The sequence below is a fragment of the Pezoporus flaviventris genome, unplaced genomic scaffold, assembly GCF_033815535.1.
Source record: "Pezoporus flaviventris isolate CSIRO_AGI_PZ_B2104156 unplaced genomic scaffold, CSIRO_AGI_Pfla_v1 ptg000041l, whole genome shotgun sequence".
Classification (NCBI taxonomy): Eukaryota; Metazoa; Chordata; class Aves; order Psittaciformes; family Psittacidae; genus Pezoporus; species Pezoporus flaviventris.
In genome coordinates this window covers 308,835-324,516 of record NW_026892589.1, presented here as the reverse complement: position 1 = coordinate 324,516, position 15,682 = coordinate 308,835, and the positions used below count along the sequence as shown (strand labels likewise).

The following is a 15,682-nucleotide window of genomic DNA, read 5'->3' as shown; positions in this document are numbered from 1 at the left end:
GTTGGGGGCAGTGCTGTCCCCCATGCCTGGGAGAACCTGTGTGCCCCAGAGAACAACAGGGACTAAAGAGGGTGGGGTTCCACTTTCCCAAGCCCTCCTCTTCCTTTCCACCTGCTTTGATGCTCATGGATGGCAGCCACTGCTGCATACACAACCCCCTCATCCTAAGAGTCTTCTCAGTCCATCTGCTTCACCTGCTCCAGCTGTGGCACCCCCAGCTCCATGCAGTCACCCCAGCAGTTGCACCTTGTGACATCCTCTGTCTCAGGAACCAGAAATTGAGTAGCTTCACCTCATGGCTGCAGCACAGGACATTTTCCTCCCCACAGGAAGCGGTACTCAGGCATCATCAGGGCATGGTGTGAAACTGAGCACGACGCTTCTGCTTCAAGGTCATCGAAAGGCATTGCTCATAGAGAGTGACACCACTGTGCTGTGTCTTCCAGTCTGGATGCTTGGCCCTGGAGTTCACATGCAAAGAATCCTAGCGTCTCAGGGTCTTTTTGAGATGATATACAGGTACTAGCACAGCCTGGGCTGCTGCAATACTGGTGCTGAAGAAGCCTCAGTGCAACACTGCCACTCACATCCATTCCTTTCCACTCCAGCCTTACTCATGGCACAGTAGAGGACAGCGCTTGCAATACCAGCTTCACACCAAGCTGGCATCCAGCCCTGCCAGGACACCCTGCTGCCCCCACAGGCTTATGTTTGTGTGACCCTTCACACTTGTGAACCTTTATTGAGGCTGCAGTCAGTGGGTGGCTCTAGAACAAAGCAGTCTGTGGTAATGTGGTTTGCCAGGAAAGCCAGCTCCATGTCACTGAGGTCCCTCATCCTGTGCAGGAACCATGCCAACCTGTGGGCACAGCAGGGCAGCAGTCAGCCGCTGCTGGCCAGGTTGGATAGCCCACCTTGTGTGACCCCAGAGTATCTGCACATAGTGCCCTGTGATGGTGGGAAGAGCCTTTTCCTCCTGGACACACACCTGTGAGTGCAGTTGCAGTGGAAGAGCATCAGGTTTCCATGTTGTGCAGCTGGTACTTCACTTCGCTGGGTACAATCTAGTGCTCACACTTATCCAAGTGCTTGTAGCTCTTGCACACCCTGCCCAGGCCTGAGGACAGCAGGGCAGTGAGGGGCACCCCCAGCACACAACCAACATGCGCTGAGACCTTGGGACACCCCAGCTGTGATTCATGCTCTACCCCCAGTGCCCATTCACCCTGCTGCTGTCTGCACCCTGCCACAACAGTTATCAGGGGGACTCTGCACCACTCCACAGCTGGGCTGGATTGGATGCTGCCATCCTGAGGGCAGGCAGGGTGTGCTGAGCCCCTAGACCCTTGCAGTGCTCCTCCAGGCATTCACCTTCCTCCAGCAAGGTCCTGTTGCAACATGGTCATTGCTGTTGGGGTCATAGCCTCCAGCCCCCACTGTGCCTGCTCGTGGGCTCAGCCTTGTCCCTGGTGGATACGGGGGACAAGGTACCTGGTCCCTGTGGCTGCTGGGCTGTAGCAGGTCTCTGTGTCTGGTAGAGCTGAGGGTCTTGACTCAGAGGCTCTTGTGCCCTACTCTTGAGAACTCCCCTCCCTTGCCTGGGGGCTACACAGCAGGGCTGCCAGTCGCCTCTGGGGGCAGGCTGTAGTTCTGACACTGCTGCACCACCCTGGCCAGGGTACTACACCATAACGCTCACACCTGGGAACATCACATGCCATAAAGCCCTGTACACCCACTCTGCTGCAGCCAAGTCGGTGGCGGCAGGGGAGGGCATGCCCAGGGCTGCTGCAGCAGATGCTCAGCCATGGGGCTACAGCACCAGAGCACTCACCCTCCCCACCAGTGCCACTAGATGCACTCCTTGCACTCCAACAGAAAGCACGGCATCTCCAGCAGGTTGAAAAATGTGACTCCGATGATGTTGGAGATGGTGTCGTTGAGGTCCAGCAGGCACTGCCGGAATCTGCAGGGCACACCGAGGCGGTGAGCAGCTCGGCGGCCCCGGGGGGTGTGTGACCCCCCGGACCCGGCCTTCGGGGCACCTGGTGTGAAATACGCACTCCTCTAAACAAGATAAACATCACATTCGCAATGGGATATGGTATGCAGGCGGTAGTTGTGGATGCCGTAGCTGAACTGTAGCGCCGTGATCTGCGCCGAGCACTGATCGTGCTCACGACAGCACCGGTCGGGGCCGCGGAAGAGACCTACGGGCAGCGTCGGTGAGGACAGCCCCGACGGGAGGATGGGGTGCGCCTGACCGCTGCTCCCTCCTCGCCCTCCCCACTCAGTAGCCAGCTCGCGAGCATTCCCCACCAAGTCACCGGCCCCGCACCACAGCACTTCCGGAAAGGTTCAGCCCCGCCGGCGGCGGCGCGGAGGCTCTGCGGCGGCGCGGGTTAGGCACAGGACGCGCGGCGCCGCCCCAGCGCCGTCAGGTCCCTCCTCAGTGCGGCACCGGGGGCGGCGGGCGGGGGGCGCTGCAGGCGGGGGTCGCGGCGGACCCAGCAGGCGCGGGGACGGCCCCGCCCAGCCCAGGCGCTCTCCACCAGCGCTGCCGGGCTCAGGAAGGGCGCGTACCGCGCAGGCTAGCTCCGTGCGGGCGCGCAGCCCCCCGTACACCGCACCCCCCTTTAACCGCGCGCCAGCCGGCCGGTGGGCACAACGCTGATTGGTCCACGCCGGCCCCGTCCCCCCCCGTGGGAGGTGAGCAGGAGGAGCGGGATGCAGGAGGTACCCCCCGCCCTGCGCAACCCGGTTCCGGACACCCCCGGGTCAGTTTTGTGGGGTAGAGCTCCCGGGAGGGTGCTGGGGCACCCGCGCTGGCGCAGCGGTGTGCGTGTGGGTGTATGCAAGTACCTTTACCTAGGCACTGCCAAGTCCACCACTAAACCATGTCACTGAGGACCTCAGCAGCACATTTTTGAACACTTCCAGGAGCAGTGACTCCAGCCCTGCCCTGGGCATCCTGGTCCAGTGCCTGAGCATCCTTTGGGGAAGGAATTGTTCCCAATATCCAGTCTAAACCTCCCCTGGTGCAGCTTGAGGCCATTTCCTCTTGTCATCACTTGTTCCTTGGGAGAAGAGACCAATCACTTCCTGGCTTTATCCTCCTTTCAGGTTGTTGCAGAGAGTGATAAGGTTCCCCTGAGCCTTCTCTTCTCCAGGCTAAACCCCCCAGGTCCCTCAGCTGTTCCTCTTCACACTTGTGCTCCAGGCCCTGCGCCAGCTCCGTTGCCCTTTTCTGGACCCACTCCAGCACCTCAATGTCATCCAATGAGGGGCCCAGAAGAGATCTCTCTCTTTGCAGCCTCCCTGCAGGCATTTCTATATGTTAATAGCTTCTCTGTAAACTTCCCTTGCTCCAGGCTTAACAGACCCAGCTCTCACAGCCTCTTTTGCTACTCCAGTCCCTTTCCACCACCATGGTCCTTTGCTGGACACACAAGTCTGAGCCTTCCCTGGGTGATCTGGCATAGACTGGAGAGGACACAGCAACCCACCGTTCCCTTTTAGCCTCCCAGAGGTTGGTAATGCTTGTCCTGCTGCAGCTGGGGCCACTGGTGGCCTCTGCTGTGAGGATACATCCCTGGATCCTGCTCAGCCAGTGCCCAGCAGGATCCCAAGATCCATCCCTGCAGATCTGCTTTCTAGCTGATGGCCCAGACTATGCTGGTACATTTCCCATCTGGGAACTGTGATCTCCTGGAAATACCTTAGGAATGTGGCTGGGCTGCATGGCAGTGCTCACACACATGCACAGCCACTCCCCCCCGCCTTGTGCCCCAGGGGAGGGTTGATCAGGGTGGCCAGTGGGTTCAGGAATCCCCATTCCACTGCATTTCTGCTGCATTCCTCAGGGATTTTTGCTCTGCCTCAGAGAAGTGATGCACTGAGGTCCAGCTTCATCTCTGCCAACAGGGAGCTGATAAAGGGCTGGAAAGAGAAGGACGAGTCAGAAAGAGCCATCATGATTCCTCCAGTGCAGCTCTTGCTTCTGGAGCCAGCCTGTGTTTTAAGTACTTGACCGGGGTTATGCTCTGATGGGACCGTTTGCAGAGCTCCATGCTCCCATGAGTGCTGCAGGGCAGCCAGGGGCTGGCAGCCAGGGTTTGGCAGCAGAGCCTTCTCTCACTTTATCAGGATTTCCCTAACAGCATGGACAGAGGCCAACGCCACAGACAAGTGCAAAGTCCACTGCAACAGTGATATAGCTGCTGTGTGCCACCCATGACATGGCCTGAGGTGTTGCAAAGGCCTCCCAGATGCTGTGTCACCCGGTGGGCCACCTCTAAGCTCACATGTCCCCTGTCCCATGGAAGGACCTTTCCACCCTGGAGGCTGTGTTCACCAAGCGGGATGTGGTTGGCATGCTGGTGCTGGGGTGGGCTCTGCAAGGGGATGCCCTGTGCCAGTGAAACCAGCTTTCATCCACCCCACCAGGAACCACAGAGCTCTTCTGCTGAGGGCTCTGCCATCCTGCACTGTGCTCCTGTCCGCTGCACCCCCAGCATGCCCCAGGGCTGCCTGATGCCTGGGTTGTGCTTGCAGTCCTGCAGTGGCCCCACGGGGATAGCACCACACTGGCAGGACCCTGAAGCCTTGGCTGCCAAGTGTGTGAGTGTGTCAGGGACCCAGGACCCAGTTTGGGTTTGTCTGAAACATAAATGGAAGATAAGGCAGGATGCCCAGGTTCCAGTCTTTATCCCCCAAGCAGGTGGGGAGGGATGTGGCTAGCCCCACGCCACAGGGCACCCCAGTGTCTAAGCAGGCAACTGCTGCCCTGCTGCTGACTGCTGGGGTGAGGCTGGGGTCTGGCCAGCAGGTGCAGGTCTGAGCCCTGTGCAGGCCTGCACCAGCTCCACTGGCAAGACCCAAAGTCACAGGCAAGGTCAGCACTGGGCTGAGAGCCCAAGGAGTTGACACAGCTCCTGGGGCACCACTGAGTAGGGGAGTGCTGGTAGCCCCAGTCCTGTGCGGTGAGGCTGGCACGCAGGTCCTGGGCTGCGTTGGCAAGTGTGCAGGGATGGGCTGGTGAAGTGATTCACACACTCTGCTCTGCATGCCATGTCCCATTTGGGGGTCTCCCATACAAGAAAGACATCCCATACTGTAGCAAGACTGGTGAAGGCTACTGAGCTGGTCTGGGCTGCGGCTGGGCTTCTTCAGGCTGGAGGAGGGGCAGGAGACGTGTGAGCTTATCTGCCTTGAACTTTGGGTCATGGCAGGGTTCATTCCTTCCTTTTGCACTTCCAGGCCAGCATGGGCATTGGGGTGATGCTTTTTGTGGGGATGTCCTGCAGGGAGGGGCTGGATGTCCTGACTGTGGGTGACTGCTAGTCCTGGGGCCTTGTCCATGTCTCCTGTGGACACACAAATGTGTGAGGGTGTACCCTGCGTCCTGCCAACTGCATCCTGCCCCAGTGGGTGTGAGGCACAGCTCTCCCCTCTCTGGAGAAGGGGCTGTTACCCTGTCTGGGACAGTCCCTGAGAAGCCCAAGCTTCTTGCAGTACAAGCAGGGAGGGGAGCTGGCTCTGGAGAGCCCTGGATGACCCCAGCTAGGTCCTGCATGTGAACATGTTAACACATAAACATGTAAACGTATAACTGGCTCAAAAACTGCCGTGGGACACTGCCCTTCATGTGGGATACCCGTGGTGGTATCGCATAAGCAATTCCTGTAGTACTGCATAAAAGTCTTTCTGGTTTCCACTGCCCTGAGCTGGAACTTGCAGCTTTGTGGACATAAAAAGGAGGATAACCACAGGGTATTCTGGATACAGAAGGCAGAGCAGAGAAACAACTTTACACAACCAAATCTCTTGCAAAGGCTGGAAGCCAAAACAAGAGCTGGAGCAAGCAAAGGGATGGTACAGTTACTTCGCATCTGAGCTGAGGTTATAAATGCAACCAGCTTTCAAACCCATGGGAGACTCGAGGGCTTGTGTGAACTGTGCCATGCACTCACAAATCCCTCCATCCCCTTCTGGGACATGGTGGAATGAATGACATTCCCCAGCCAGCAGTGGACATATCTTCCACCAATGTGCTAACACATCTGCCATGCACCTCTTCCTAGGAGAACCTGGGTTGAGTCCTGGCCCCATGTCACATCTTTGTCACACCTGGATCCCCTCCTTCGTGGGGCACAAGACCCCACACGTGGGCCATCCTGTCAGGCTTCTTCTTAAGCACACAGCAGCCAGGAGTGCCTTCAGTGCGTCTGACCTGGCCTGCTGTATTGGAGTGCCTCACTGACAGAAGCAGAGCTCAGTCTTTCCATCAGCTGGTAGCACTGGGATGTGGTGGGAGTCAGGCTCTTCTGCTGCTTTTGTGGCATCTATCTGCTTCCTGGCTGCCACCTGGGACTAGAGACTAGGGTGATGGACTTGGCTTGTCCCTGCCCTGCAGCCCTGGTTCCATTTCAGGCTAGGATTACATCAGTGTCCATAGGTGCTCAACCCACTTTGCCTAAAGACAGGCATACTCTACCTGCACCATCAGGCCCATGTGCTTTCTAGAAAGCACAGTCTCCTTTCTTTTGGTGTCCAAGGTAAACTGTGTACTGGTATTTTCATCTCTTTGGAAATGAGATGAAGGAGCCAAAGTAGATTGACAAGAGAAAAAAATTCCTGTATGCTTCAGGTTTGCTTAGCATTGTGTATATTGGATCTGACTGTGAGCTTCTGCAGCTGATGGGGAGTTTTAGGTGCCTGCAGTGGGAAGTGTTGTATTGTGCTAGATGTATAATAATACATCTAGCAGAAAAAGGCTAAAAAAGTTACAGCATGTATGTCTGCATTACTCCTAGTGTGAGGATGGAAGGCAAGGACCCATAGGTAGAGTACAAGTTGGATCGTTTATTACAAGGATTACACGATATTTATACGCTTCCAAGCAATTAGCCAAGCACATCTGTCTCTGCCTTGCAGTTACATTTACAACTTCAGGCAAAAGGTCTATCTGATTTTTCGTATCAACATCCTCTATCCAGTTCCAACATCCTTATTCCTTGCCAGTTCCAACATCTTCCAAGTACCAGTCAGGGACGGGTCACTCTTAATTGCCTGCTGTAGTTCCTCCTTCCCATGGTCTCTGACAATTGCAATGCATTCAAACCCCCCCAGTTCCCCCTTCTTATTGTATCAGTGCAGTAGAGACATGTCTCTCAAAAGCTTGGGATAACATTCGCTGCATACATTGTAACAAACAAGGTACAACACATATGATGGCAAAGAGGGCAAAGAAGAAGATCAATCGTCCTTTATAGCATTTAAAGTCCTTTGACTTTGTAGCCACCCAGTTACACCCCCTGCATCATCTTCCCTTAACTTCTTCATACTGTCTTTCAACTTGTGGAGACTTTCATGTATGGATTCTGAATGGTCTGGCTGCGTGGAGACCTCAGAGCAGCTTTCCAGTATCTGAAGGGGGCCTATAGGGATGCTGGGGAGGGACTCTTTATTAGGGACTGTAGTGACAGGACAAGGGGTAACGGGTTAAAACTTAAACAGGGGAAGTTTAGATTGGATCTAAGGAGGAAATTCTTTCCTGTTAGGGTGGTGAGGCACTGGAGTAGGTTGCCCAGGGAGGTTGTGAATGCTCCATCCCTGGCAGTGTTCAAGACCAGGTTGGACGAGGCCTTGGGTGATATGATTTAGTGTAAGGTGTCCCTGCCCACGGCAGGAGGGCTGGAACTAGATGATCTTAAGGTCCTTTCCAACCCTAATGATTCTATGATTCTATGATTCATGCAACACATTCCTTCCAAAATTTCACACCCATGCCCATGTGCTAAGAGGAGAAAATTGATTGCTGCCTAATAGAGTCGACATCAGTGAGCAAAGCAGAGAGAGCAGGTGCTGTAGCATTAGTTTGTTTAGGAAGCCAACATCCTAACTTATTCAATGTTGCTAAAGCTTGAGCACTAGCTACTCCAGCAGCTGAAAATGAAGTAGCTGTTTTTTCACCCGGGTTCCAAAAATTTACTTTGTCATCCCAACTCAGCTGAAAAGCATGCGTTGACCTTCGAGAACACAATCCTCGTTTATTTATTATCATAGTGTTATTAGGGATAAACATACCTAAGGTCCCTACTGCACATGGGCCATCCTTTATATGGGATAGCACCCTTTGCCAGGCCTGATCTTGTGGCAACTGAGGCATGGACTCTGTTTCTGGCTACAAACAAAATCCCTTGTTGAGTGAGCTTACAGGATTTTATAGTATTCTGCTTAGCGGTTAGTAGCGGTTAGTTCTTTTGGTACTTTTCCATCACAAAACAATTTTATTGATCACGCACTTTTTCAGCCAACCACATTACTGTCCACACACCTTTGCTTGAATAATTATTTCTAAAATAGTTCTTTGCTATCACTACTCGTTACAATCTCACTTCCACTTCCCCTTGACTACACATTCTTTGTCTTGTCTTAAGCATCCTCCTGTTTCCAAATTTACAGTCCTCAGAAATTATCTTGATGCTCTTTCTTCGGTTCCACCCGATGTTCTTTCTCCAGTTCTTCCCGACTTGTCCCATTCACTTCTCCCAAGGTTTGTGGCTGATAAGAGTCCAGATGTCTGGGCTCTCATCCAGGTCTGCTAGCGCAGCTTCTTGTGCAGCATTCCCCCCATCTCCCCCTTCTTTATAAACTAACAAAATATTGTTAATAGACTTAGCAATCAAACAATTTATACAAGCAATTAAACAAGGAACTGTGATTAAAATATATAAAAAGATTTTTACACAGGCTGCTGTGATTTTTGTGAAATACCAGCTCACTCCTCTAAACAAGATAACAAGGTTTTATTGAGGGACAAAGTCAATAAAGCAAAAGCAACAGCGCTGGGCACATGACTGTAGCCAGAGGCGCAAGTGATTAGCATTTGTTACAGGTTTATATACTTTCACTATTACATTAGTTACATACATAGTCATAATTCCCACGTATGGGCGGGGGATATTATAACTAGCCTCAAGAATTTATTATCATAAGTCTTCTCCTCTTGGTGTCTGCGCACTGCTCTGTGGTGATTGTGGGCAGGGGTCTTGAGGATGAGGTAAACAGTCTTCCTCTTGTGAGTAGGGGTCTTCAAGATGAAGTAAGCAGTCTTCCTCACAGTGTACTTTTCACCTCTGGCACAGTTGGACCCCCCAGCAATCACACAACCAGCTATATCTGTAATTATTCTGAGAACTAGCAAAGATTTAAAACAGTGTGACCTTCCTGCAAAATTTATTGCAGGATGGGCAGACAAGGAGTATCCCAAGCTAGCAGATGCTTGGGAGGCTCTGTCTCTAAACTAACTGATAAGTAGAAGGATGGTGTGAAATAACTCATTCATGTTTAGTGGGGCCACTAAATCCTGTTATCTCACCACAGACTTACAACACAAGCATTGCTCTTTAAAACTAAAGATACTTTAGAAGACTAGTGTGGAACAATTAACTCATGTTTTGTGGGGCCACTACATTCCACAGACTTACAACATAAACATTGTTCTCTTTCTACAACCTAAGTTAAGCTAAAAAAGTACTTTATGTTTTCCAGACGCTAGCTTTCCTTATATCAAGCCCCCCCCCCCCCCCCCCCCCCGCCCTTTTTTTTACCTTTACAAATTCTTTTGCTATGTGACTCCGGTTTGATCAAGAGATCTGAACCTTTTTAACTTGTTGTCTAGTCTTGTGTCTTTAGCGAGTTTTGTTTCTGTTATTGTAAACTCGTACAGTTATATCCACATAACCACACCTATGATTTGCCAAAGCCCATACATTTATGTGTTTATCACAATTTTAATAATGTCTTTCAACCATGCACTGATGCCCCATCCTGACAGCAAACTCTCTAGCCAATTCCAGCTACTGTCCATTCGCGACTTCTGAACTCCATCCTTTAGGTTTTGAATTGCCTCACGGGCAGACTCAGAATGATCAGGTTCATGTAACACATTCTACCAAAGTCTTTACAACCATGTCCTTGAGCTAATAGCAAAAAATCCATGGCAGCTCTATTTTGAAGGGTAGCGTGTTTGACTGAATCGTTCTCTGTTAACAGACCATTGCTGGGGGTGAAAAACCTCCGGGGCAGAGGCTGGGTTTCCTCCCGCCTCTCACCGGGAGGAGTGGACCCCGCGCCGCCCCGCAGCGCGCATCTTGGCGGGCTCAGCGCGTACCCGCGCCTGCCGGAGCAAAGGCGAGGGGCGGGCGAGTATCACAGCCCTTTGCCCGCGGGCAGGCAATGGGGGGAGCCCGCCGGAGCCTGCTGCTGCCGCCGCCGGGCGAGTGAGTGAGGCCGCGGCAACGGGGAGGTGGAGGCGGCGCGCCCGTGCTCCGCAGCTCCTTGTCCCGCCGCCACCAGGCGCAGCCCCTCGGCCGGAGGGGAGCCGCCGCTGCAGCCTCCACTCGGCTGCCGCGGGAGCGCCGTTTTCCTCATCGCCGTCCGGCCCACGGTTCTCCTCGTGACGGACAGGATGTGGAGCATTCAGGCTGTGGGGCAGGTTCACAGCACCTTGCTTTTCTGCTGCTTTTTAAATGTTTTTTTCACATATCATGCGGGTCAGGGGGGTAGAGGTGGGGTTCTCTGTCAGGGTCGATTGGTCGGGATCAAAAGGGTCATCTTTGGCTGGCTCATTTGCTGTTGCAGCCTGCCGGCGGATATCTTCCCACAGATCGATATGCGCGGGGGGTACGTGAGTACCAGCAAAGCTTGTGTCTCATGACAGCCAATGCCAGGGTCAGGCGGGAGTAGATCTGGCTCAGTTTCTGGGTCTACTGGCCATGGGTCGAGAGGATCTGGAGTGTTGTTTGTTGGGACAGGAGGGGCTGATGTTGCCGATGCCTCCTGTGCTGCCTCGTCAAGTGCCTCATAGACTGAGCGCCATGCGGCCAGCAATTTGGGGGCTGCCATATCATCCCTTGTGGCTGCATCCTAGAGGCAGACCCCAATCTTTTCCCATATTCTCTTCTGATAAATATTAGTTGATGTCACCTCAGCGGCATGGGTCGAGACCCATATTAACAAGTCTTTCAGTCTGTCTTCATTTACAGTAATCCCCTTCTTCTCTAGGAATTTTATTAGCACTCTGAACACTGATTTGTGTTCGGGAGATACTGAGTTCCCCATGTTCCCAGCTGCTCACCTCAATCAGAGGTACTATTCAATTGCTGGACAGCTCTTTTGGGGTTTGGCTGGGCTTCCTCACCGATCACTGAGTCACGGCTCTCCATCAAGTCCCTGCTCGAGCGCCATTTGTGAGGATGGAAGGCAAGGACCCATAGGTAGAGTACAAGCTGGATCGTTTATTACAAGGATTACATGATATTTATATGCTTCCAAGCAATTAGCCAAGCACATCTGTCTCTGCCTTGCAGTTACATTTACAACTTTGGGCAAAAGGTCTATCTGATTTTTCTTATCAACATCCTCTATCCAGTTCCAGCGTCCTTATTTACTACTGGAGTATCCCTGAAGTGGTGAGCAGAAGGTGGCTTGTGTTTATTTTGAGTAGTTACAGTACCTCCACATGCTTCAGTTCATACTGGTGTTCATGTCAGTCAACTTGGAGGGCCAGAACAGCTTCACAAGCTCAGGCCTTGCGACTGCCTTTTCCACTGTGGCCACACTGCATGCACAGACATCCTATAACCTCCCACCCTCTGGGGCTGACAATCACCACTTCTGGGCTCTAAGCCAGAGGTTCTCTGGGCAGGCAGGGCCAAGATATAATTTTCACAGAATCCCAGACTGGTTTAGCTTGGAAGGGACTTAAAGCTCCTCCAGTTCTAAACCCCTGCCACAGGCAGGGACACCTTCCACTAGAGCAGCTTGCTCCAATCCCCTGTGTCCAACCTGGCCTTGAACACTGCCAGGGATGGGGCAGCCACAGCTTCTCTGGGTGCCCTGTGGCAGCACGTCAGCACCCTCACAGGGAAGAGCTTCTGCATAAGAGCTCATCTCAATCTCCCCTCTGGCAGGTTAAAGCCATTCCCCTTGGTCTGTCCCTACATCCCTTGTCCAAAGCCCCTCTCCAGCTTTCTTGTAGCCCCTTTAGGCACTGGAGCTGCTCTAAGGTCTCCCCTTCAGGAGCCTTCTCTTCTCCAGGCTGACCCAGCCCAGCTCTCTCAGCCTGGCTCCAGAGCAGAGTTGCTCCAGCCCTCGCAGCAGCTCCGTGGCCTCTTCTGCACTCAGTCCAACAGCTCCACGTCCCTCTTGTGCTGTTGCCCCAGAGCTGGACCAGGACTGCCGGGGGTGTCTCCCAAGAGCACATCAGAGGGGGAGGATCCCCTTCCTGAGCTGCTGCTCACGCTCAGGGAGTGCAGCCCAGGATATGAGGGGGTTCTGGGCTCAAGCGCACACTGAAGCTGGGTCATGGGAAGCTCCCCCTCATCCAACACCTCCAAGTCCTTCTCCTCGGGGCTGCTCCACCCAGTCTCCCCCAGCCTGTGTCTGTGCTTGGGACTGCCCTAACCCAGGACCTTGCAGTTGGCCTTCTTGAGCATGAAGTTCACACAGTCCCACCTCTCCATCTTGTCCAGATCCCTTTGGATCTGATCCCTTCCCTCCAATGTGTCGACTGCACCACACAGCCTGGAGTCATCAACAAAATTGCTGAGGGTGCTTAATCCCCCTGTCCATGTTGACAACAAAAATGTTGAACAGGATCAGCCCCAACACTGACCCCCAAGGAGCATGTCACTGATCTCTACTTGAACATCAACCCATTGACCACAAATCTTGGACCATCCAGCCCATTCCTTATCCACCAAGTAGTCCATCCATCAAATCCATGCCTGTTCATCATATTTGAAAAAACATGGCAGTTGCGCCATGGTGATATCAGGTGAAGCTCCCAACAACTGGATAAAGGGAAATACAACCCGCATTTTCAAGAAGGGGGAAATGGATGACCCAGAAAACTATAGACCAGTCAGTCTCCCCTTAGTGCCTGGAAAAATCTTGGAGCAGATTCTCCTGGAAGGCATGCTAAGGCACATGAAAAACAATGAGATGGCTGGTGACAACCAACATGTCTTCACTCAGGGGAAATCCTGCCTGACCAATTTGGTGGCCTTCTATGATGGGGCTACAGAACTGATGGACAGGGGTAGAGCAGTTGTTGTCATCTACCTGGACTTGTGCAAAGCGTTCGACACTGTCCCACACGACATCCTTGTCTCTAAACTGGAGAGACATCATTTGATGGATGGACCACTCGGTAGATAAAGAATTGGCTGGATGGCCACACACAAAGAGTTGTGGTCAATGGCTCAGTGTCCGGCTGGAGATGGGTAATGAGTGATGTCCCTCAGGGATCGGTGTTGGGACCTTGTTCAACATCTTTGTCGCTGACATGGACAGTGGGATTGATGCACCCTCAGCAAGTTTGCCAATGACACTAAGTTGTGTGGTTTGGTTGATAGACTGGAGGGAAGGGATGTGATTCAGAGGGACCTCGACACACTTGAGAGGTGGCCAATGCCAACCTCATGAAGTTCAACAAGCCAAGTGCAAGGTCCTACACCTGGGTTGGGGCAATCCCAGGCACAGCTACAGGTTGGGCAGGAAAAAGATTCAGAGCAGCCCTGCGGATGAGGATCTGGGTGTGTTGGTCAATGAGAAACTGAACATGAGCCGGCTTCAGTGTGCACTTGCAGCCCGGGAACCAACTGTGTCCTGGGCTGCATCAAAAGGAGCGTGACCAGCAGGTCGAAGGAGGTGATCCTGCCCCTCTACTCTGTTCTCATGAGACCCCATGTGCAACACTGTGTGCAGTTCTGGTGTCCTCAACACAAGAGGGACATGGAGCTGTTGGAGCAAGTCCAGAAGAGGCCACGAGGATAATCAGGGGCTGAGCACCTCCCGTATGAAGCCTGGCTGAGAAAGTTGGGGCTGCAAACATCCAGCCCCTTCTGCTAAGCCCAAGGTGCCAGCAGGACAGAAAGCTGGTGCTTGGCAATGTTTTGGCAGAGGAACAAGTGAGTAGAGGATGGGGGAGTCCTCTGGAGAAAGGGGGGTAACAGCTTGATTTGGGGCTGATTCTCCCAAAAAGACCTTTCCATGACAGGCTGTGCTTGTGCAGCCGGAGCCTCTGTGGTGGCCTCAAAATATACCCAAACCCCTGATTCTGAGTCTATAAGGATTGAGGCAGGGGAGGGTGCCTGAGAGGAGGAATACCCCCACAAAACTCGGTACAGCAGGTTTGGGGGTTGTGTCGCGTGGCGCCGGGCGCAGCTCCGTGCTGCCATCTTGTGTCCAGAATTCGGTACTGCAGGTAGTTGTGATGGGGGTGCGTGCACTGAGCCGGGAGCAGCTCGCTGCTGCCATCTGTGTCCGGAGTTTGGTACTGCAGACCGGACTCCGCGCATGAGCCACGGCGCTCCCTTTGTCCCCGCGGCTGTTGGCTGGAAGTGGTCGTGGTAGCGTTCCGGTCCGTGCCGCGTGGTCGCCGCCGCCTCCCGGTGGGCAGTCGCCACCGCTGCAGCCGCTCCACGTCCAGGTGTCGGGGCGTGCGCGGTGGAACACCGGGGTGCTCGTGGCCGCAGCCCGGTGTTCGCGGGCCGGTTCTGGTCCCTCCGGCGGGCCTTTTCGGTGTGCCCCATACGCAGCGCCCGGGCGCAGCAATGGCGGCGGGCAGGGTCCGGGTCCCGGCAGCGGCAGCAGCAGGTGAGATCCGACTCCAGCGGGGGTGCGGGGTTAGCGGGGACCGTCCCTTGGGCCGGCGAAGAGGGGCGTCTCCTGCCCGCTGGCCGCCCGGCGCGGAAACTTCCCAGCGCCCGGTGCAGCAGGGTTGTGGTCTGCCGGAGGCGATCCGGGTCAGGAGCCCATAGTGCGCTTGATTCTGCTTTCATCTCCCTTGATGAATCTCTGGCGCCTCGGAGGCTCCTGGCCCGGCATCCTGCGCCCTGCCACTGTGCTTGTCTCTCTGCCTTTGCCTTGGTTTCAGCTGCAGCAGAGTTAATTCTCTTCCTAGGGTCTGGTGCAGCGCTGTGTTTCACCTTTACTCTGAGAATAACGCTGGTAACGCACCGATGTTTCAGTTGTTGCTCCGTCCCGCTTACCCCGATGTGAAATACGAGCTCACTCCTCTAATAGAGATAACAGGGTTTTATTGTGGCACGAAGTCAATAAAGCCAAAGTAACAGCGCTGGGCTGACCGTAGCCAGAGGCGCACTGATTAGCAATTGTTACAGGTTTATACACTTTCACTATTGTATTAGTCATATACATAATCATAATTCCCGCGTATAAGTGGGGAATATTATAACTAGCTCCAGGAACTTACTTGCCCAGGGAGGTTGTGAATGCTTCATCCCTGGCAGCGTTCAGGGCCAGGTTGGACGAAGCCTTAGGTGGCATGGTTTAGTGTGAGGTGTCCCTGCCCATGGCAGGGGGTTGGAACTAGATGATCTTAAGGTCCTTTCCAACCCTAACTATTCTGTGATTCTGTGATTATCATAAGACTCCTCCTCTTGGCATCCGTGCACTGCATTCGGTGATTGTGGGCAGGGGTCTTGAGGATGAAGTGAGCAGTCTTCCTCATGCAGGCACGGGTCTTCAATATGAAGTAAGCAGTCTTCCTCACGGTGGTGCACTTTTCACCTTTGGCATAGTTGGATGCCCCAGTAATCACACAACTAGCTGAAACCAGCCAGATCCATAATTTTTCTGATATCTGGCA

At 53.6% G+C, this 15,682-nt stretch overlaps 1 protein-coding gene across 1 annotated transcript; it reads right to left on the bottom strand.

Moving 5' to 3' along the window:
- Positions 1 to 197: 197 nt before the first annotated feature.
- Positions 198 to 10,437, bottom strand: PLA2G3 (phospholipase A2 group III). Its single transcript, XM_061465666.1, is given in 11 exon segments — positions 198 to 548; positions 728 to 859; positions 989 to 1,019; positions 1,022 to 1,362; positions 1,610 to 1,676; positions 1,679 to 1,701; positions 1,835 to 1,966; positions 2,030 to 2,034; positions 2,083 to 2,388; positions 2,391 to 2,557; positions 10,230 to 10,437. Coding segments are annotated over 11 exon segments (1,611 nt in total). The 3' UTR covers positions 198 to 349.
- Positions 10,438 to 15,682: the final 5,245 nt, after the last annotated feature.